This window comes from Heterocephalus glaber, unplaced genomic scaffold, assembly GCF_053883595.1.
Source record: "Heterocephalus glaber isolate CG9 unplaced genomic scaffold, H.glaber_assembly_v1.0 deba00000470, whole genome shotgun sequence".
In the NCBI taxonomy this organism is placed as follows: domain Eukaryota; kingdom Metazoa; phylum Chordata; class Mammalia; order Rodentia; family Bathyergidae; genus Heterocephalus; species Heterocephalus glaber.
In genome coordinates, this window is record NW_028258145.1 from 15,717,329 (window position 1) to 15,739,519 (window position 22,191).

The following is a 22,191-nucleotide window of genomic DNA, read 5'->3' on the forward strand; positions in this document are numbered from 1 at the left end:
ATGCTGGCAGTTCTTTGATATTTAAAGGGTTTGCTGTGTAAACATTTAATTTAGGGTTATCTTGATTGGTTTTCTTATCCTTCTTAAGTGTACTACTTCGAGGTGCACGTTTTAAAGCACTTTTCAAAATCTGGATGTGAATGTAAGACATGTTAGCATAAGGTATTTTGCAGATAGCCAGTCTTTGTACAGCTGGGGAAAAAGTGGGGAAAAGCTGTTTAACAAATGGAATGATAACAGGATGTTAGGTAAATCAAGCCAGAAAGGGTTAGAATCTGGATTACAAAGTATTTAAAGCTTATAGTAATAACTACATCATCATAAGTTAGATTTAAATTTCAGTTAAATATCAAAACATTGATCTCTATACTTGGAGAGTACTGAAAATAAGAGAAATACTAAAATTCTCTAGAAACCATTTGCGTGTTCATATTAAAATTTTTTTTAGATAGCAAGTGTATAGCAACATCTTAGGTTTGCTAATGAGTCAACTTCAGGAAGAATATTGTTTTTCTTAAAGAAATTTCTGAGACAGCTGCTCAAAGTAAATGATGGTAAAGTAGGGTAAGATGTTTTGCTTGCCTTCGAAGGCACCTCTGCCTTACCAGGCGCTAAAATCCTAGATGCCCTGGGGTTACAGAGTTTCAGCAAGTAAATCCTGAGCTTCTGCAGGAATGTGCAGTCCAGCTGTAGGGGAGAAAAGAGAGACCTCTGATGGCATTACAGAGCAGAAGTGGTGCCAATGAAATCCTGAGTGTCCCAAAGTTTTTGTGGTTCTCACTGGGTTGGTCACGAGGATGAGATAGGTTATAAGAGAGAGGCTGGAGCAAAAAAGCTGGCTCTTGAAAAGTGGTTAGAATTCTGATAGACATTGGACTTGAGGAAACATCAACAAACCCATAGGCTGTAATTATGTTCAGAGAACATTTTGTACCTCTGTGCATGTGACCCATGTGTATGTGAGAGATACAGATATGTGTGCTGTGCAGGGAGAAGTAGAAGACTAGGCTAAAAAATAGGTTGGAGCTATAGTGTGTGTGTGTGTGTTTCTTACACTGTTAGCATCATTTCCTGAGAACATGTTAGAACCCCAGGATCAGGTACCCCAACTCTCACTGAACAAGTGCCCACATTTTTTTTTTGGTACCGGGAATCGAACTCAGGTCCTTGCACTTGCAAGGCAAGCAGTGGAACCACTGAGCTAAATGCCTGACCAAGTGCCCATATTTTAGGAAAGTCACTATTAATTAACGTGCACAGCAGTTTGACAAATGCTCCATACAGGATCTTGAATGCTAGGCCTGATCAAACTTATGTGTAAGGAATATTTCTCTGGCAGCTGTGCTGAAAACTTTGAGGTAAAGGAGAGATATCAAAAAAGAGTATTCTAGCTTAGTAAGAGGCTTAGTGTTATGTGGTATAAATCAGGCAACAGATTTGAAAGAGATTTGAGGGAAAATCTTTGTTCCTGGCAGATGAATTGATTCCTCCTCTCCTGGCAACCTGTCTAGAAATTGAGACTAAGTGGCTGAGAGATGACAGCACATATAGGAAATGCAAAAGGTTGGGGAGCAAGGAAGAAAGGATTAGAGGTTTGGTGTTGGAGGTGCAGACAAGAAGACAATCAGAGGGAGATACGAGGGGCTGGAGAGAGGTTAGGGTGCATAGTTGAGGTTGTGAGAAAGAGGAGGGACCCACAAGAGAACCTCAAGAAACATCTTTGTATTTTATGGAGAGCCAGCAGAGGAAACAAGTACACCTGGCTAGACTGGAGGTGTAAGATGAGGAGTGGGAGGAAAAAAAGATTTGGTGCAGATGACACATGAAAAAGAATTTAAGTAAAGCCATTGAGATAGAAGGCAGATCAAGAGGTTAATGATTCATCCCTTTCTGCCTGGCTCCCCCCTTTCCTCACTGGTGGGAGGCAATTTTAGGACAAGGGGCCTGATCTTAGGGTTACAGACTGTAAGGAGAACATGAAGGTAGATGGAGAGGATCTGCTTGGTAAGCAGGAGGATTACTTCTTTCTCAGAAACAAGAGGACATGGTGAATTTTGCCTGTGAAGAGTAAATTAATCTCTGGCAGACAGATTGGCTGAGAAGAAATGGGACCTGATTTAAGGGTCTGTCTGCAGTGCGAAGTTTAGATTGTGTGGACCATTTAACAAACCTTTGGGAAGTAATTTGATAGTCAATGGCAGATAAATATGCAAAGCTTTAAAGTCCCTCCTCCTCTTTTAAAAAAAAGTCAAAAACCAGAGACAGTGAGTTCCATAATAATAGACCAATATCCTGTTTGTTTCAAGAAAGAGGATTAGGGGAACAGATTTGAGTTACCCAAGCATTTATTACAAACAGCTGTGAAGAACTTTTGTGCTGTACTTGCAAACTCTTCATGGGAGATGAAGAATTAAGACCTTTATTATTGCTGGTCGTCTTTTGATACTTAAGCAAGATGAGACTTACCAGTTTATTATTTTCTTTTTTTGTCTACCTAGAACTCTTGGTGTTTCGTTGGGTTCATTCTTAATGCTCATTCTGAATCTCAAGCATGTGAATGAATAAATAAACTATTTTTTGTTCAAAAAAGTACCTATCTGTGTTTCTTCTGTTAAACATTACATGTAGTTGAAATTTAAATGATAGGTTCATTGCAGAAAGTTTGGAAGAAAGCCTCAGTTGTACCTCACTGTTAGGTTTTATGGATGTTGGCATAATTTCTATTACCAGTTTTCTAACTCCAACACTCATAGCAAATTACAAGGTATTTCTTGGGGTTCTTGCAGTAAGTTGAACATTTTCACACTGAAGATATTCTGACAACCTCAGAAGTTGTAAAGAATTAGTTTTACCTCTACTGTACACTAATTTGCAAAATATATTTCCTTTTACCTCAGTGTGTATTTTCTCTCCAACAAAAGTACTAATATGACACTGATCTCTGATGCTTCTTCAGTTTGTGCATCTGTAATCTGAATTTTTGTGGGTTAAATGAGACACCATGAAAATACTTTGCAAATGTAAGATGATTCAATCCCTCTTTTTCCTCTCCTTTCACAAACTGATCTAACGTGAAACAAAGGTACAGAAATCTATTCTTCCTCAGATTTCCAGATTCATATTCATGCTTGTCAGTTTTTAACCACTAGGAGCACTGAATAATGCACGTCTCAGAATATAGAGTTGAAAGAGAGGTCAGTCACCTGGTCCCATCCCTGTTCTTTCTTCTGACTCCAGACTCTGGGCTAACTAAAAATCATATTTAAAGAATTTACAAATAACTTTCAAAGCAAGTCTGAAAGCCAAAATAAACATACTCATGAGTAATGGATTACCCTTGTCTGCACTTGTCTTTCGTTTAATTGATGCCCAAGTACTATGTGGATGTGACAGGGACAGGAGGCTGTCCTTTATTAGAGCTCAGCTCTGTGTGCTCTTTGGCATTTTGCAGAAGGAACCTCACTTTATTAGTTACAATGTGCAGTAGTTATCAAGTGCCTCACTTTCTCACTCTTGTCTCTGAACTCCATCTGCCTCTCCCCTATTATAAGAGGAGCTGCTTATATGTATTTATTACCAATTGAGGCGGGGCTGTGGGTGCAGCTTGGTGATAGAACCCTGTGCTTAGCATGTGCATCCCCCTGAAAACAAACAAAAACATAGCTTGTGAATTATAGAGCTAAATACTGTACAAGGAAGGAAATTGTATTTTTTAAAACCATGTTCTATTTGTAAGTAACCATTTTATTTGTTTGTTTTTGGTACCGGGATTGAACTTGGGACCTTGTGCTTGCTCAGCAGGTGCCGGAACCACTGAGCTAAATCTCAGACCCTAAGTAACCATTTTGATTAAAAATGTTTCGTAGGAAAAAAAAAAAAATGTTTCGTAGAATACAATAGAAGTGTTTGCAGCTCCACACGCCAATTTTTTTCTAATTTCTTTTCTATTTTTCTTTGGTACCCAGGATCGAACTCGGTCCTTCCACTTGTGAGGCAGGCAGTGGAACCACTGAGCTAAATCCCCAGCCCTAGAAGTGCTTCCAGAAATGTAAATACAGCAGGGAAAGGATATACAAGTCATTTGCATATTCCCTGTAACATTGAAAAATTGGATTACTTTTTTTTAACAGTCTTGATATGTCAGAGTGATCCAGTATTCTTGGTATTTATATAGTTGACTTTTGTTTTGTTGAAACTTGGTCTCCCTATCATGACCTTGAACTCACAGTGACCCTCCTGCCTCAGCGGCCACCCCCCCCCCCTTACAGATGTGTGCCACCACACCCAGCTCATTTTATTTGTTTTGGTTTGGGATAGGGCTAGTCTTGTGATATGTGTGTTTAAATAAAGTAGGTTTAATTTAAAGATTTGCTTAGTAGGTGTGGGCTAGAAAGTAAAGTCCAATTAGTATTAGTTTGTTTGTAAATTAGAACATATGCTTACTTTAGTGAGAGCGTATGTTCAGGTGCAGGATTCTAGGGTAAATTTAAAAAGCAGATTCAACCAAATCATATTTTCAGCTTTGGGAAGTGTTTTCCTTCCAAGAAAGGAAATGTGAAATTTTAAAATAAGCAGTTAATGTAAAACCTATTCACTCCATACGAGGCTCTTCTACCTGGTTCTGTTCTTCATGGGGAAAGTTTCTCAATTACCTTGTGAAGGAATTTAGTGTATACTTACCAGAATCCAATAGACATAACTGTAAGTCAGCCAGGTGTTCTGGGTGACTTAAGTCAGAGCAAACAATTCTTTAAAAATTGTGTATTCATTGTGGCATGAGGTCATTTCTGCTCAGTTGAGGGCATAGTCAGAGCAATTAGAAGATAAATGACATTTGATGAGATTTCTGGAAGAAATAACACTCTGCACATTAGAATAATACAGTAGTTGCCACTTATGCAAACTTAGAGTTGACAGAATAACAAAATTAGAGTTAGGAAACCTAACTTTCCACTTCTGTCCAGAATTAGATTATGCGTGATTGGAGACAGGTCTCTTTTCATGTCTCAACCTCTGTTTCTGTTTTATGTGGATGTCTGTCTTAGCAGAGTTGATTCATTCAGCAAACATTTACTGCAGTTTATTAAGGACTAGATTCTGTACACTGTTAGATCCTGAAAGTAGATAGCTGTCTTTTCCTTGAGAAGCTCCAAGTCTGACAGGGAGGTAATTGTGTTAAAGAGTTAACTATAGTAGAATGGGTAATAGGTGGAAAAGTACTGAGGGTGAAGAGAACAGAAGTGTCAAGATCAAGTCCTTGACTGTAAAAAGTGTCAAAGACTGCAGGCAAGGACATATTGCAGTTCCTAAGCCAAAGCTCCTGGACCCCTATAAATCAGCATAGAGGGATCCAGTGTTATTTATGTGTTTGTTTATGGTGCTGGCATTGAACCCAGGGTACCTGTTAGGCAGGCGCTGTGCCACTGAACTACATCCCCAGCCCTGGTTTGGTTTTTAAATTGGGGGAAATAATAACAATTTGGGATGCTATTTTTATCTGTTCAGCCTGCTATAACAAAATTCTATGAATTAGGTGGCTTGAAAATTTATTTCTCATTGTTCTGTAGGCTAGGAAGTCCAGCAGATTCGATGTCTCATGGAGCCTGTTCCTCATAGGTGACATCCTCTGTTTGTGTCCTTGCATGATGAATGGGCGGGGGGAGTTTCTGGGGCCACTTCTATAAGGGTACTGATGTCACTCATGCAGGCTCCACTTTCATGACCTAATCACCTCCCAAAAACCCCACTTCATAATTCCTCACACTGGGGATTAGCTTTCAACACATGTATTTTCACTGAATCTAGAGCAATTGCTGCTGGGAATGCTCCAGGAGAGGGAGTAATTGATGATGTAGAGTAAGAGGAGACGTTTTCAGGAAGGAGCAAGTCTTCAAGTGTGCGTGGGGGGAGCGCTATTGCTTATGGAGAGGAGTTGAGCGTGGAAGGGACATTGGACAGTCTCCCTGTGCTCTCAAGGGGAGATCAGAGTTCATCAGTCCAGGTGTAGATAACTAGCAGCTGTGGTGGCAGGAAGCAAGCTTGTGATTACCTCTCTTTACCTTAGTAAAATGGGGGGCACAGCTACTGAGATTTGTGAGCTCGGAAGAACTGGCATCAAGTTTAAGGAGAGGAGAAATGAGGTAGCTAACCTAGATCCCGAGATAGTGTGTGGACTAGGAAGCATGTCCTGATCACTGAGCATCACCCACGGCCTTTTCAAGGGCATGGTCATGAGTTAAAGCAAGAGCAGTTGGCAGGGCTATGTTTTTCTCCATCTGCATTCCCTTGCACAGATGCAGGCATGGGAGAGTGGAGAAATGGGATTTAACCAGGGTTGGAGTCCTGCCAGTCCACTGTGAAGGTGAAGGAGGGAGAGGGAGCTGAGGGTAGATGCAAGCTAGTTCTTAGGATAGGAAGAGGGACTGGAGCTTACAGTAGATGGGAAGGAAGTGAGAGCGTGACAGTGGTGATGCTCCTAGGGTCACTGACTTGCAGGTTCTTGGTGGGGTCAGAGAGGTGGAGGAACTGAGCTAAAACAGAGGCCTTGGTGGCTGGGGGTGAAATGCTTAAAATTTCAGTGAGTAGGGAGGTTGCTACTGGTAATAATAAGCCTAGGGTTTGATCAGACAGGCATTGCAGAGAAGAAACAGTCTATGGTGGACAAAAACAAGCTTCTTTCTGCCCATTTTTTACTCTACCTAGGCTACCAGGATTAGGGCAGTGCCAAACCAATCAGTGGACTGATTTAGTAATCACACACCCTTAACCCTAGCATTGCACCATAAATCAGTCACACCCTAGATCCAGCCACCTCCAAAAAGCCCCACCTATAGCCACATGAGGCTGTGAGGGGACATCTAGACACAAGGCCTAACAGATGGCTAAGAGAGGTAGGTAATGGAAAGCCAGAAGTGTGTGAAGCAGCTGAAATGCTCTGGAATGACCTAAGGGTCAGTACATGACTGGAGGGGATGTGGATGAAACAGTCTGATCCTGAGGATTTTCAGAGAGGAGAGGAGGAAAATGGTTAAGAAATGTCCGGGAAGAGACAAGGAGTGCACCTACTCCATCTCTGGGCCCAGGAGTCTAGGGTTGTGAGAGAGGAAAATTCCCTTTGCCTCTGTAGGGAAGTAATGTCCCTTAGCGAAGCCCCATTTCAGTAAGAGTAAGGAGGTAAGTGAAGATTAGGGAGGACTGTGTTTCAGGGGAATGACTTTCAGGAGGGGGGAAAGGTAGGAGAGGACAGAGCAGAGAATGTTGAGCTCCTCATAGACATTTGGATGTGGAAGGAGGGGAATCTGGGACTTTCCATATGTGCAATAAACAGATAAAGAGCATCGTATTTGAAGCCTTCCTGTTCTAGAGACAGATGGTGAGCCTGGCGTGGTGGCACATGCCTGTAATCCTAGCACTAGGGAGGCTGAGGCAGGAGGATCACTGTGCATTTGAGGCCAGCCTGGGCTATAGTGAGACCCTGTCTCAAAAAACCCAAAAAACAAACAATCTAAAGACAGATGGTGGTGTCAAGTGTTGGAGGGAGCTGGGCTCCCCTTTTATCAGTAGGGGTTAGTTTTCTTCAAGTGTATGGAAGTGCACAGAATCTTAGATATCTTTTCCAATTTTGTCTATTCATTTTTAATTTACAGATCATTAGTAATTATCAGCACTTTAGATGGACGAATTGCTGCCTTGGATGCTGAGAATCATGGTAAAAAGCAGTGGGATTTGGACGTGGGATCTGGTTCCTTGGTTTCATCCAGCCTTAGCAAGCCAGAGGTAAGAATTTTCTATTAAATGTTGACTTGAAGACAGCTGTAGTCAATAGTTGCTGATGGATTTGCTGGTAAAGCTTGGGCTCAAGGCCAAGCTGCCTTAGGTTTTTTTTTTAGGCCCAGCTGCCTCTTATCAGCTGTTTTACTTGGGGACGTAGCTTTTCTTTTCTTTTTTTTTTTTCTGTACCAGGGATTGAACTCGGGTCCTTGCGCTTGTGCAGCAGATGGCGAAACCACTGAGCTAAATCCCCGGCCTACGTAGCTTTTCTATCCTTCAGTCCCCTCCTGTAAAATGAGGTGGACAATAGCACCTACTTCTTAGGATTATTTGGGGTTTTAAATGAGTTAATCATAGAAATGAGTAACTGAGGGATACCCTCTGCTCTGTCAATATAGCATATTACCTGATCTATAACATGATCATTTTTTGTTCTTTTCACAAGATCCCTAGGAATAATCAGACAAATATAAATCAAAACTGAGTTTTACTAGAGATTTGTGCTGCAAAATACCGTAAATTGTTATTCCCTACATTGTCTCTCAAATACATCCTATCTGTAAGCACAGTCCACCTAAAATTTTCTTGGAATGTAATTCTAGATAAATTTGATTATTTGCAGAGAATTTGTACTTAATAGTTGTGTGCTCTAGAATGGTAGAGGGAAATGAGCACAGATTCAGAGACCTCGATTCCAGCACTACTCTGGCTCAGGACTGTGACTCAGCGCCTCAGAGCTTTAATGTCCTCATCAGTAAGGTGGGAATCAGAAAGGGAAGGCAGTAAGAGGAAAGCTCATTTCCTGCCCCTATAGTCTTGGCTGTGATGGATTAAGTCTTTTCTGGATCTTTGTTCTGTTTAAATCATTTAAAAATCAATCCATCGGGCCGGGGATTTAGCTCAGTGGTTTCACCGCCTGCTGCACAAGCTCAAGGACCCAAGTTCGATCCCCGGTACCAAAAAAAATAATAATAATAAAAAAACAAAAATCAATCCATCTTTGGACTTGTGACTGCTGATATTGAAGCAGTCACCTATTTTCTAGAATGCCCTCGGCCTTCTTTCTAGTGTACTGAGTTCTTCCTGTAATATACTCCCTATGATAGTCTTTTATTTCATCATCAGTCTTTTTCTTTGAAAAGACAAAACCCAACGTAAGAGGTGTGAGGATGATCTGAGTAGTGCTGATGGATCATTTGAATGAGAAAGGTGCTGCCAGCAGCCCATCTGCAATAGAACTCCACTGTGCTCTCCCGGAAACCAGCCTGAGTTCTTCTCAGCTGCGCCCGGGTGGGTATGTAGGGAAACAGCACTGCCAAATGTCCATGTCTGCTGTGGCTGAACCCTGACTAGACTTCAGAGTGCCTGCTGTGCATCCGGTGGTATTCTAAAATGCCTTTTGAAAATAGTGAGCCCCTGTTGTATTGTAATTCACTAATGCAAATAGCAGTTTGATTATAAATTACTTTAAAAATTTTGAATAGAAAGTCAAATTTTCTGAATGACACTCAAATGAATTGCTACTCCAGGTGAAGTTTCTGACTTTTTTGTCTTCAGCTAGAATTATGCTTGGGTTTGCATGTTTTGCTTTGTTTCTAAACTAGACATAAAAGATGATGAGCAAAATGAGAAGATTGTAAACTGCTTACACCTGAGGTAATTTTTCAGTGTGTTGTAGTGGTGCAAAGCATGAGTGTGTTTGCAAATTGAAATATACATGTGAAGGGCCGGGGATTTAGCTCAGTGGTTCCGGTGCCTGCCTCGCAAGTGCAAGGTCTCAAGTTCGATCCCCGGTACCAAAAAAAAAAAAAGAAATATACATGTGAGCATGCATGTGTGCACACACACAGACAAAGATATTTTGCGTGATATGACAAAGCAGAATGCAAATAGTTGTAATAACCCAAGTGCTATTGAGTATGTTTAAATTATAAGCAGCTAGTCACACTCAGAGATTTTCTTACAAATAGCAAATATCAGAGCTGTGTTTTTTGTTTTTCTTTTCTTTTGCAGTATTGGAGATTGAACCAAGAGCCTTCACCCTGAGTTATATCGCCAGCCCTTTTTTATTTTTTAAGACAAGCTCTTGCTAAGTTGCCCAGGACAGGCTCAAACTTGAGATCCTCCTGCCTAAGCTTCCTAGAATCCTAGGATTATAGGCAGCATGTTAGTGTTTAACTTACTGTGATCTTTTTCAAAGATCTCTTACTTTAAGTGTCCACTCTCCCACACCCAATCATAGATGTTTCAGATAGAATACATTGCAATGCTGACTTGCAAGCACATTTAAAGGTTTTATTGTGCATCTTTGCAGCAATAAATGAAAAACTCTTTAGCTGTTTTTTGTACAAGAGAAGAATTCTGAGATCTCTTTATATTATTTAGATTTTAATTTTCTACTTTACAGAAAAAGTGTCTAGATATTGAATCTGTGATAACGTAAGTTTACTAGATTTACCGTTGCCTCAAATTCTTGGGCCCATTTCCTGAGAACATGTATTTTGTGTGTAGATGTGCTGTTGACAGTATTGCTCCTGGCACTGTAATGTATACTGTACTTGATGTTCCTTACACAAAGTGTAATCCTCGGAGTAATCTTGCAGATGTGGAGATGTTGGTTCCATTTTGTGAAAGAAAACAACTGAAGCTCAGAGAAGTTTTTTTACTTGAAGTTATAGACCTATTCTATGATAAAGATTGAATCCAGGCTTGCCCAGCTCTACTGTATTAAGCCTTTTCCGTGTGTGTGTGTGTGTGTGTGTGTGTGTGTGTGTGTGTGTGTGTGCCCTCTATGAACTCCAGTAGTTCATGTAACACAGTGAGTCTCAAGCTCTTTGTTCCTTGAGGGCTTCAAAGAGCTTTTTCTTCCGTGGGCTCTATATTTATAAAATTCAAAATTAAAATAAATTTTCAAAAACCTTACTAATCTGTTAAATCATACTAAACCTTTTGCATAATATTTTTATCAAGGATAATTTTTTAGTAGGAAAAATTTAATGAGAAAAGTGGCATTGTTTTACATTTTTTCAAATCTCTAATTTCTGGTTTAATAGAGGATAACTAGATTTTCATATCTACTTCTATATGAAATATTTTGCCGTGTTGTTTTGATTGAATTATGTGAAGCAGAAACTGTAGCCACATATGTATGTAATTGGAAAGAAAGGAGTATTTTAGGAGTCATTTCAGATAATTGTTGTCATTCTGTTTCGATTACTACCATGAAACAAGTAGAAATTTCTTAAAGCTTAGTTGCATTGGATCTGAAACCATAAATGAACATTTAGTACTCTGCTAATTAGCATCCTTGTCCTGCCTTTTACTCATGTATAATTTCTAACATTATTTAGAAAATATGAATTTACTGAGTTACATTGATCTTCCAGATATTGACTAGAGTATTCTAATTCTGATATTTTAGAATATTTAAAAAATTGAGCCAGGCATAGTGGCACACTCCCTAATCCCAGCACTCAGGAGACGTGAGGCAGGAGGACTGCCATGAGTTCTATGGCCAGGCTGGACTACATATTGAGTTCAGGACCATCCTATACTACATAGTGAGACCCTATCTCTAAATAAATAATAAAGTAAAAATAAAAGATAAATTTGTTACTATCATTGCAGATTTTATCTGGTCTTTTTTTTTTGGTTTTATATGTGTGTGTGTGCTTTGAATAAAACCCAGGCCCTTACTCTGCTAAGCAGTTGCTCTGTCGCTGACCTGTACCCCAAGGCCCAGGAAAGTGTAGTACTAAAAAACTGGCAGGCTCACATTGGAAGATATGAGCTTTCCAAAATTAGAATTTTCACTTGAAAACTTGAATTTTATGGCAAGTACTGTCAGTTTTCTTTCTTTTTTCTTTTTTTTGTTTTTGCGGTACCAGGGATCAAACTCAGGACCTTGCACTTTCGAGGTAGGCACGGTGCCACTGAGCTAACCTTCGTCAGTTGTTTTCTTTGAAGTGAGAAATCCATTTTGTTCATTTCTGAGATGTCTGCTGCATACCTGAGTCTCATAACTATAGTTTTTCTCAGTTGACTTTTGAGTAAAAATGGATCCTCAGGAACAAAGCAGCTAGTTCAGCTCATGTCAGTCCTACAAGCTTTTTCACTCAAGAAGTGCTTCAGTTTATGCTTCCTGATTAGTTATGCAGAATAGTAAAAAGTATATACTTAGGGTCAAGATTTAATAAAGTTAGGGCCAGGGATTTAGCTCAGTGGTTCTGTCGCCTGCCTCGCAAGCACAAGGTCCCAAGTTCGATCCCTGGTACCAAAAAAAAAAAGAAAAGATTTAATAAAATTAATTATGTTTACTGCTTCATCAAGAGCATTCTTAAGTGCAGTGGTCTGTTTTTGCTTCTGGTTGCAAATGAGTGACAAGAGAACACAACACCTACGAGTTTGGTGCTCAAATCATGTAAAAATGCCAGCAACCCTCTTGTAGCATCAGTGCAAATAAAAACAGAATGAAATAGCCAATAACATCTCATTATGGAAACTTCTTGAACTTCTAAGGTCCTCAAAGAGCCCTAAAGAGCACACAGGAGGTGGGCTGCTCCCAGTGCACAAGAGGAGGCTTCCGGGTTGCCGTACCACTCCCGCCAGCACACAGGAGGTGAGCCACATGGGTGCCAACAGCAGTGCCCCTTCCCCGTCAGAAATGAGAGGACACGTAAACAAGTCTCAAAACCAGACTTCCAGATCACCTACAGCAACCCCAAAGGGAAACGAGATGGAACACTCTGATACTCAATCACCTGGACTCCCTGAACTGGCAAAAAAAGAGGATATGGAAAAAATGAAATCAGAAATAATTTCTCAGATAACACCAGTAGAGGTTGTGCTCATAGTGCAAGACATGATTAATAAATCTAGAAAGGATACATAAAAAAATAGATGAGCTGAGGAACATGGTAGAATCCCAACATAGGAAACAAGTGGAATCCATAAAACAGATGAAAACAAATTTCCAGGAGATTAAAAACTCCATTGAAAGTCTACACAGCAGAATGAGCCAATGTGAGGACAGAATTTCAGATATAGAAGATAAGATTGCAATTAGTGACCAGGAAAAGAAAAATTGCTTTAAAATGGTACGGGACCACGAGAAATCAATCCAGCAGCTGCTAGACGATGCAAAGAAGAATAACATATGACTGATCGGAGTCAATGAAGAAACAGGAGAGAGTGCAGATGACATAAAAAATCTCTTCACAAAAATAATGGCAGAAAACTTCCCAAACGGGAAAAGAACTTGACATACAGATAAGTGAGGCATATAGGACTTGAACTAGCTGTGATCAAAAAAAATCTACACATAGGCATATAGTCATTAAGATTCCAGAAACCCAGCAGAAGAACAAAGTTCTACAAGCAGTTAGAGAAAAACAAAACACATACAAAGGAAAGCCCATCAGAATCACAGCAGACTTCTCAACGCAAACCCTCAAGGCAAGAAGAGCTTGGAGTGATGTATTTCAAGCCCTAAAGGAAAACAGCCTCCAACCCAGATTGATGTATCCTTCAAAACTATCTTTCAAAATTGATGGAGAAATGAGATACTTTCATGACAAAGAGCACCTTAGGAACTTCATGAATACCAAGCCAGCACTCCAAAACATTTTAGACAATATCCTAGGAAAAGACAATGAGGATCACAACCCCAGAAAGCCCAGCAGAATGAGTCCATTGGGTGTGACAAGAAATTAAATGCAGGACCGGGAATTTAGCTCAGTGGTTTCGCCGCCTGCTGCACAAGTGCAAGGACCCAAGTTTGATCCCCAGTACCAAAAATAAATAAATTAAACACAAAGTGGGAGAATCCAACAAACAAAGTCATGACAACGATAAATCAATATGTGTGAATTATAACCATCAATATTAATGGTCTCAACTCACCAGTCAAAAGAAATAGACTGGCAGAATGGGTCAAGAAGCAAGATCCAACAATATCCTGTATACAAGAAACACATTTAATTCAAAAAGAAACTCATAGACTGAAAGTTAAAAGGTGGAAAACAATACTGCATGTTACAGGAACCCGAAAAAAAAAAAAAGCAGGAGTAGCTTTCCTCTTTGCAGATCAAGTGAATTTTAAACAAAAGTCAGAAACACTCTGGTCCCAAGAATTTCACATAAGGGATACTCAACTTGAATGTACAAATCTGTTGTGAACATGTGTTTTCTTTCCTCTCAAGTAAAAACTTAAGAACAGTACTGTTGGTTCTTAACAGGAATACAAGAAATTTCTATATTGTTTTCCAAAATGGTTTTATCATTTTACATTCACATTAGCAGTATTAGAAAGTTCTAACTGGTTCACACCTAAGCTGACATTTGTTCTTTTAAAACTTTTAACTTCATCTCCCTAATGAGTCTATAATTCAGTCTTATTATTGTACTGATTAGTATTTTTCTGATTCTAGTGTTGCACACTTTTCCTTGTGCTGTACTGGCTATTTATCATCTTCTTGTGTCTACTTTTTAATTGGGTTGTCTATTAATGAGCTGTAAGAGTTCTTTATATATGCTGGTCATAGGTTATATGTATTATAATTATGGTCTGTTTAAGGACTACTTTCATTTTAACAATGTCATTTAAAGTTCTAAATTTTGATGGAATCTCATTTATCATTTTTTTTCTTTTATACATCATGTTTTTTATATCCTGGGAAATTCTTGCCTACCCTAAATTCATAAACATTTTCCCTTATAATCTCTTCTTAAAGTTTTATAGTTTTAGTCTTTCATACTTAGGTTCATAGATCCTTTCAAGTTATTTTTATGTATGGAAATAAAGGGTTGAGGTTAATTTTTTATATACAGATACCAGGTGTTCTAGTGCCATTTGCTGAAAATGCTACCTTTTCCTCTGCTTTTGAATTGAGTTTATGTTCTGTAAAATGTTAATGTTAAATAATCTTTCAAAACTCAGTGGACCATATATGTGTGGTTCTATTTCTAGATTCTCTGTTTTATTCCAGTGATCTATATGTCTTTCCTTACACCAACACTGCCTCGATTACTGTAGCTTTAGAGGAAGTCTTAATAGGTACTAAATGTCTTCCAACACTTTTTTTTTCTTTTTCTTTTTAATTTTCTAGGTCCTTTGTACTCCTACATAACTCTTAAATTTCAATATCCAATTTTTCATTTATAGCAAGTATACATAGACCTGAATTTTTATATATACCTTGTGTTTTCTAATCCTGCTAAATTCAAATACAAGTTCTAGGGGCTCCTAGAGATTTCTTAGTATTTTCTCTGTAGATGATCATTTCATCTACATATAAATATTTTACTTCTACCGTGCCAATCGTATGCTAATTGGGTCATTTTATTGCCAGACTATTTTGGTTTAGGCCTGTGTTTCAAAGTTTAATGGACAGATGAAGAGTAAGCATATCTGCCCTTGTTCCCCTCCTTAAGGAGAAAGCATTGTATCTTCTCCATTCATATAAGGTGTTTTTGCTGGAAGTATGGAGTACATGTCTTTGATCTGTTCAGAAGGTTCTATTCTACTTCTAGACTCCTGATAGCTTTTACCATGAACAGCTGTAGAATTTAGTCCAATACTTTTTCTCCAACTAGTAGCAGGATCATATGGCTTTTTCCTTTACTTTGTTAAAATGATGACTTATGGGGGTGAATCTTCCAGTGCTGAACCAACACTGCCATTCCTATAATAAAACCACTTTCTACATACTGCCAGATCTGACTTCTAATAGTTTGTTTTGTTAAACAAATTTCTATCTATGTTCATACTTTTTTCTTCTATTATCTTTATCCAGTTTTAGGATTAGCACAATATTGATTTCCTAAAATGAGGGGAGAAGTGTTCCTTTTTTCTGCTTTAAATGTTTGATATAATTAATCAGTTAAATATATATGAGCCTGTTTTTGTTATATAGGTAGGTTTTCAAGCTAGGAATATACTTTCTTTTATAGGTGCTATTCAAATTTTATATTTCCTCCAGAGTTAGTTTCAGTAATTTGTCTTCCAAGGTACTTTTTAGAAGTTGTCAAATTTATTTCTAAAAAGATTTTTGTAATATGCTTTCCATATCCTTTTAAATTCTGTAAAATCTGTGGTAATGTCTCGTAGATCTTGATATTGTAATTTAAAAAATGTATAATTGATATTGTGTAATAGGAAGTAAAGGTCTAGAGCAGAGGAAGTGGGAGGGGTAGGGGAAAGGAAAGAAGGGAAAAGAAAAAATATGAGAAAAGGAAAAAATGGAAACAAAGTCTTTGCAAATAGGGAAGGGTGGAGGGGGTGAAGGGAGGGCAGGGGAAAGGGAAAAAAATAAGAACCAAGATACTCATGTAATGGTACAAGATCCCAATGATGAATGTAACTGTATTTTATACCTAGAATGTACCAATAAACTTAATGGGCAAAAAAAATAAAAATAAAACAAATCAATATTGATGGAAAAAAACCAAAAAGAGCCCGAAGGCCACACTTGGAGAATTGCTAATCTGGTGTATGATAGACATAATACTTGTGAGATTATGAGCATATTAGCAGGAAGAGGGGACTGTAGTGTGAGCCTGAATCATCTGTTACTCAACAAGGTATGTGCTGCACATCATCCAGACATTATGTTCAGAAGGTGGGTAGAATACCACAAAAGGAAGATCAAAAACCACTATGTCAGATGTGCTGAACTGGATGCATAGAGTAATAGAATCATTCTAAGTGCATCTCATGCCAGCTTTCATGAAGCTTGCCAACTTTCATAATCCAGTGGTACCTTGGTTCATGAACTTAATTCTTTCCATGATTCTGGTCGCAAACTGAACTGGACGAGAACCGAATCAAATTTCTCCATAAGGGCAACCTTAAATCTAACCACTGAATTTGATTCGGTTCTCGTGGAGGGTGGACTTGAATTTGGGTGGTTTGGTACTAGTCATGATCCCACCATTAACTTGCTATGTGAACTGACTCTTTAATCCTATAGAACTTTAATTTTCTTCTCTTTAAAATTATGGGGTTGGACTAATTAAATCTAATTGTTCTGACTTCAGGAATCAGATACAATTAAGTACTTGAAACACCCAAATTATCTAGAGAAATTTTTGAACTTCTCCTTTTACTACATTTAAGGACTTTTAAAAAAACACAAATCAATTTCATTATAGATTATTACTAAGTCCATATCTCATTGCCTCCTGGCATGCTGTGATGTTGTCCTTAACCTTTTCCGATCTGGAAGTATATTATGTTGCTTCAGTGGTAACTTAATATGTCAGTGAAAGTTCCTGCTGGAAAAGGGAGACTGGCCGTTGCAATAAGACCAAGTGTTTTGCATTGTGTTTAGAATGAATTGTGTGCTGCCGGAAGTTTGGGGTACCTTGGGACTCATTTCTCATTTGCTGCTCTTTCCTGTTGTCAAGGTATCTGCACACTTCCTCAAAAGAATACTGATTTTTTTCAAGCCAAAGCCATTGGTGTGTGTGCATGTAGGTGTGCCTGTTTGTGTGTGTCAGACTGAACAATACACCTGAGGTTCACAGTGTGAACTTTAACAGATGTGTCCAGGTTACTGAGCCTGATATTTTTGACAGTTAATAGTAGCTAAGAGTTTTGCTTTTAATTTTCTGATGGGCCTCCTGAGGTGAAATCTGATTTGCTTTCCTCTGGTAATTTACATACAGATTCAACCTTGAAAAAGCACTAAGAGGTTTTGGCTGTGGCTTCTTGCTGATTGTCTTAAAAGTTTTGTTTCATAACTTATTAGCATAATGATTAGTGTAGCCCTGGCTGGCCTTGAACTTGCGGCAATCCTCCTGGCTCAGCCCCCTGAGTCCTGGGATTACAGGTGTGCACCACCACATCTGGCAGTAATTTTTTTCGTGGGGATCTTCAGGCAGTCTTTGTATCATACTCCAAATCTAAGTAGATTAAATATCCTTGAACTATCAAGTTCTCCATATCTGGGGATACATGAATACAAAGAGTTTTCTTGTCTTTATTTAGAATACCTTATAAAGAATATTATAATTTATCTATACATTACCTTACATTGTATAATATTAATTTGTATACATAATGTAACTAATTTGGAGAACTCCTTAACCTTTTCGTTAATTAAATACCATATATTTGTTTTCTGTTTTGTTTCCTATTAAAATGCCTTTTTATCCCTCCTAAAAAGAACAACTTGCTGAGCATGGTAATGGACTCGGGGAGGCTGAGGCAGGAAGATTGCCTCAAGTTCAAGACCAGCCGGGGCTACATAGTGAGTTCAAAGCCAGCTTGAACTTCGTAGTGAGATCCTGTCTGAAAAAGCAAGAAAACAAAAAAAAGAGCAAACAACTCTGCTGTAAGTCTATACTTAGAATTTGCTTTTGGTTTTTTTTAATTTCGAGTATGCTCCTCCCCAGGGACTGTGCCCTGCTCTTTCAGACAGGTGCAGTAGACAGCTGTGATGCTGGTGCTCTCCATCCTCCTTTCTGTCTGTGGCAGCCTGGATTCATCCCAGCTGGTACAGAGGCCTGGGGAGGGGGCGTCGCTTTGAGATGAGTGCACCTTTTCTGGTTGCTGCTTTGTCCACAGCGTCCAGACTTGAGTACTGCTTTGTTACAGAAGCAGCTGCAGTCTCTTAAAGAGTCTCTCACTTACACTGAAAGTCATCCAAATCATCTTGATACTGTTTTCCTTTGTACATTAAGTAATGGATATTGAGGCTGTCTGTGTCATTTAAGATGGTGGTTTATTTTGAAGAGTGACTGTCTGTTATGTGGCCAGCCAATATTTAAATAATTGCTTAGTATAATTGCTTTTCTTTTAATTATGGAAATGAAACAGTGGTTTAATTTTATCAATCTTTTAGCATGGCTAAACGCAGTGGTGTGAACCAAACTAATTAATTTTGGCGTGCATGCTGCCAAATGAGAAACTGACTTGACCCTATTTTTTAGGAAATAGATCTTTTCCTTCCTACCTGCCTCCCTGTCTCCCTCTCCTTCTTTCTTTTCTTTCTTTCCCTACTTCACAAATGTCTGTTAGTCTAGATGAAGGCAGAGATCATTGTTTTTTTCATCATGAATGTGAAAGTTATGCCTAAAAAGCCAGTCTGGTAGTTTTCCTTCAAGTATTTGTAAGTTGATTAAATAAAGGAAAGGGTGTTAAACATTTATTATCTACTTGGTCCTTTTTGTTCTTGGGTTAAGTCATTCACAGTCTTTGAAAATAGAAAATAAACACCAAGTCATTTTAGAGTATTTTTCCTCCTGTTTCCATTTAAACATGTCACCTGGGGCGAGTTCTGACTAATAACCAGTTTTGCTGAGAGATCTTACCACCTCTCCTCTCACGTCATCTAACTAGTTGTTAACCACACTGTCCCTAGTCTTTGAGGGATGGTTCAATGGTAAGGGACTCCTGACTGTTAGCAATAGTGTAAGTATAAACAGCATGGCCACTGTACAACAATAGTGGAGCATCTTTTTCTGTTCAAGTCCCATACATAGTATATTATTTTTGAAGAATTAAATATATAAAAATAAACTTGTTAACATCTTTCTAGTGTTTGAAATCTTATGATTCTTCTGAACTTCTTTGTTTTAATCAAAGAATGTAGGACTGATTTTTTTTTTTTTTTTGTATTGGGGATTGAACCCAGGGTCTCGTGCATACTAGGCAAACACTCTGGTGCTGAGCTACATTTCTAGGTTTTTAAAAAAATTTTTATTTTGAGAGAAGTTCTCGCCAAGTGGCTCAGCTTGCCCTCAAACTTGCAATCCTCCCTCAACCTCCAAAGCAGCCAGAACTCTAGGCATATGTCACCACACTCAGCAAGAAATGTCTTGTGAACCAAAAATTGGTAGCAATTTGATATATTTAATTCTATATTGAATTGATCTTTATTTGATTTTGAGGTTTGAGAAAGAAACTACTGACCTGGCATAATTGAGCTTTCAGTCTGCTTTCCCCTTGAAGTTCCCTTTGGAGCACATCTTTGAATTCTAAAGGCTTTTATTATTTTTGAAATTTTGTATTAATGAAACAGTTCTTTTCTGACTATGTTTCCTTATACAGTATACCATAAGGTTTATGAATTATAGTGGTCAGATGTTTCTGCATTAAGAGTTTTTAACTTTTAAAAAATATAAGTCTATACATATGTGCTTCAACACACACATACACACACATATTACATTAGAAGTTTAAAAGAAGAACCCCTGGGCCATTACATCTGTAAAAACTATTTTTTGATTAGTACCTTATTGTTTGTAAAGTGGTATCAGATCTATTCTTATTTAATCATTAATATATCCTTGTGAAATAAATATTAATCTGTTTTTTGGATAAGAAAATTAGGGCTCCATAAAGTTCAGAGATTTATCTGATGTAGTAAAGCCAAGACTCAATCCTAGATCATCATGCTTATTCCTTTCCCTCTCCTCACCATTTCATAGTTTTTTAAGTGCCTCAGTACTTAGTGGTATATTTTCATTTTTTCTAATGTAATTCTTCATGTACCTTATCAAAGTTGACTATTCAAAGGCAACATGTGCACAGCATTCTTACCATGCTGCTCAGCACATTGTGAGGATTTCACTGCCTGTTACACAACTTCAGTGTGCTAGTCACAGGCACCTTCACCTTAACATACCCCAAACAATTCATCATTATGTTGGTGTGGCATACAGGGCTTGTGCTGGGTCTAGCAGTCCCGGGACGGGAGTGGTCCCTGCACTCAGGAAACATTATTTTAGTATATGTGCTGCAGAAGGGAGCACTCGGGGAACTTCCATGGCACTGTGTGGTACCAGCTAGGGAGACAGATCCCAAGCGATTATACTGTAAATATGACAGGGTGTAATAACTGTCCCAGGGCAGGAGGGAGCACTGAGAGGGTGGCAAGGTAACTGGCACCTTGTCTGATGGTCAGAGAAGACTCCTTAGGAGATCAGATGATAAGGAGCTGATTAGGAACAAGAAGGGTACAGAATGGGAGAAGGGTGCCGAGGGGGAGGAAAGAGCATTGGAGGGGTGGGAATTTTCATAGCACGCTCAGGGAACTGAGAGAAGTGAGGATGGCAGCAAGAAGAAACAGCAGATGAGCCCATTGAGGGGGCCAACCCAGGGGATACAGGGTCTGGTAAGCCGTGTTAGGTGTTGGATTTTACCTTGTGAGCCATGGCATACCTTTGAAGGAACTGAAGTGGAAGAGATCATGGAATGGGCTGGACCAAGTGCAGAAATGGGGTGAGACTTCTAGTTGGCTGGAGTAGGTAAGAGCTTGCACAGGAGTAAGCCAGGTGGGGGTGATCATTTAGACTGATAGTGAGGGGGGACAAGGGTTCAAGAGGAATTTAAAGAGGAAGATCTGGAGCTGAGTGTGGTGGCACACGCCTGTATCCCAGCACAGGGGAGGCTGAGGCAGGAGGATTGCCACAAATTCAGACCAGCCTGAGCTACATAGTGAGTTGAAGACCACCCTGGACTACATAATGAGACCCTGTCTCAAAAAACTGGAAAAAAAAAAAATGGAAGGTCTTTATGACATTAAAAGATCAAAAGAGGATTTAATAGTAAATTAGAAATAAGTACAGAGAAGATGTACCTGTTTTTTTCAGTTTGCTGAATTTGGAGTGGCTGCACCAGTCTCCGAGAGAGGGTAGGGTCCATTTGACTGTTGGGTTCTGCGCTCCCAGGAGAGGTCTAAGCTGTACACAGAAGTGTGAGTGTCAGGGAAACTGAGAACATCGGTCACCTTGAGAATAAAATGGCCCGATGACCTAACTTTTAAAATCTAAACATTTTAAAATTGAGTAATGAATCAGAGTGGGGAAAAAAGTGTTTCAGGGATAAATTTGCTTTAGTGGGGTTTTATGGATTTTTCTGGTTTTCTTCAGGCTTAAGTACTATTTATTTTATTAGTACATTTTAGATATACACAATGATAACATTCATCATAGGGAATTTGTACCTGTACGTGGTATGATCTTGCTTCTTCTACAACATGATGTGAATATAAATTTTTAAAAATATAAATACACAATTGAAGATAACCTGATAATAAGGCAAAGGCTTCACTGATATAACTTCTTGATTCATTAGAGTCTCAGTGAAAGTCTCACAGTGGAAGAGACTGTCACCAGTTATTTCCATTTTGATTGTGGAGGAGTTGGGGGACCTGGGAAAGAAGTAGGAGAAGTCAGGAAGCCTATTAGGTGCCTGGAGAGGTGAAAACATGAATCAGTAGTTTGGACCAAAAAGGCTTAACCTTTTAAAATAGTTGTCAAGAATGACTATGAGAATCAAGTGAAATAAGGTGAGAAATTTTGTGCAACAGTAAAGTATTCATTTTGATCCAGGACCCCATAGGGAGCGAGTGACGGAGTTGGTGTCCCAGGTGGGGCAGGGTGAGGTGCAGTTGGCTCCTCAGAGAGAAGCTTTGA

General features: G+C 38.9%; 1 protein-coding gene across 2 annotated transcripts in view; it reads left to right on the forward strand.

Annotated features, from left to right (window-relative positions):
• Eif2ak3 (eukaryotic translation initiation factor 2 alpha kinase 3) overlaps positions 1 to 22,191 on the forward strand; it is an 84,630-nt gene that overhangs the window by 1,155 nt on the left and 61,284 nt on the right. Inside the window, exon 2 of one of the 2 annotated variants that reach the window (XM_004844547.3) lies at positions 7,647 to 7,776. In XM_004844547.3, coding sequence (XP_004844604.2) covers positions 7,647 to 7,776 — 130 coding nt within the window. Of the gene's footprint in view, positions 1 to 7,646; positions 7,777 to 17,934; positions 18,105 to 22,191 lie in introns of those variants that run through there. The other variant, XM_021258183.2, reaches the window with a different exon arrangement.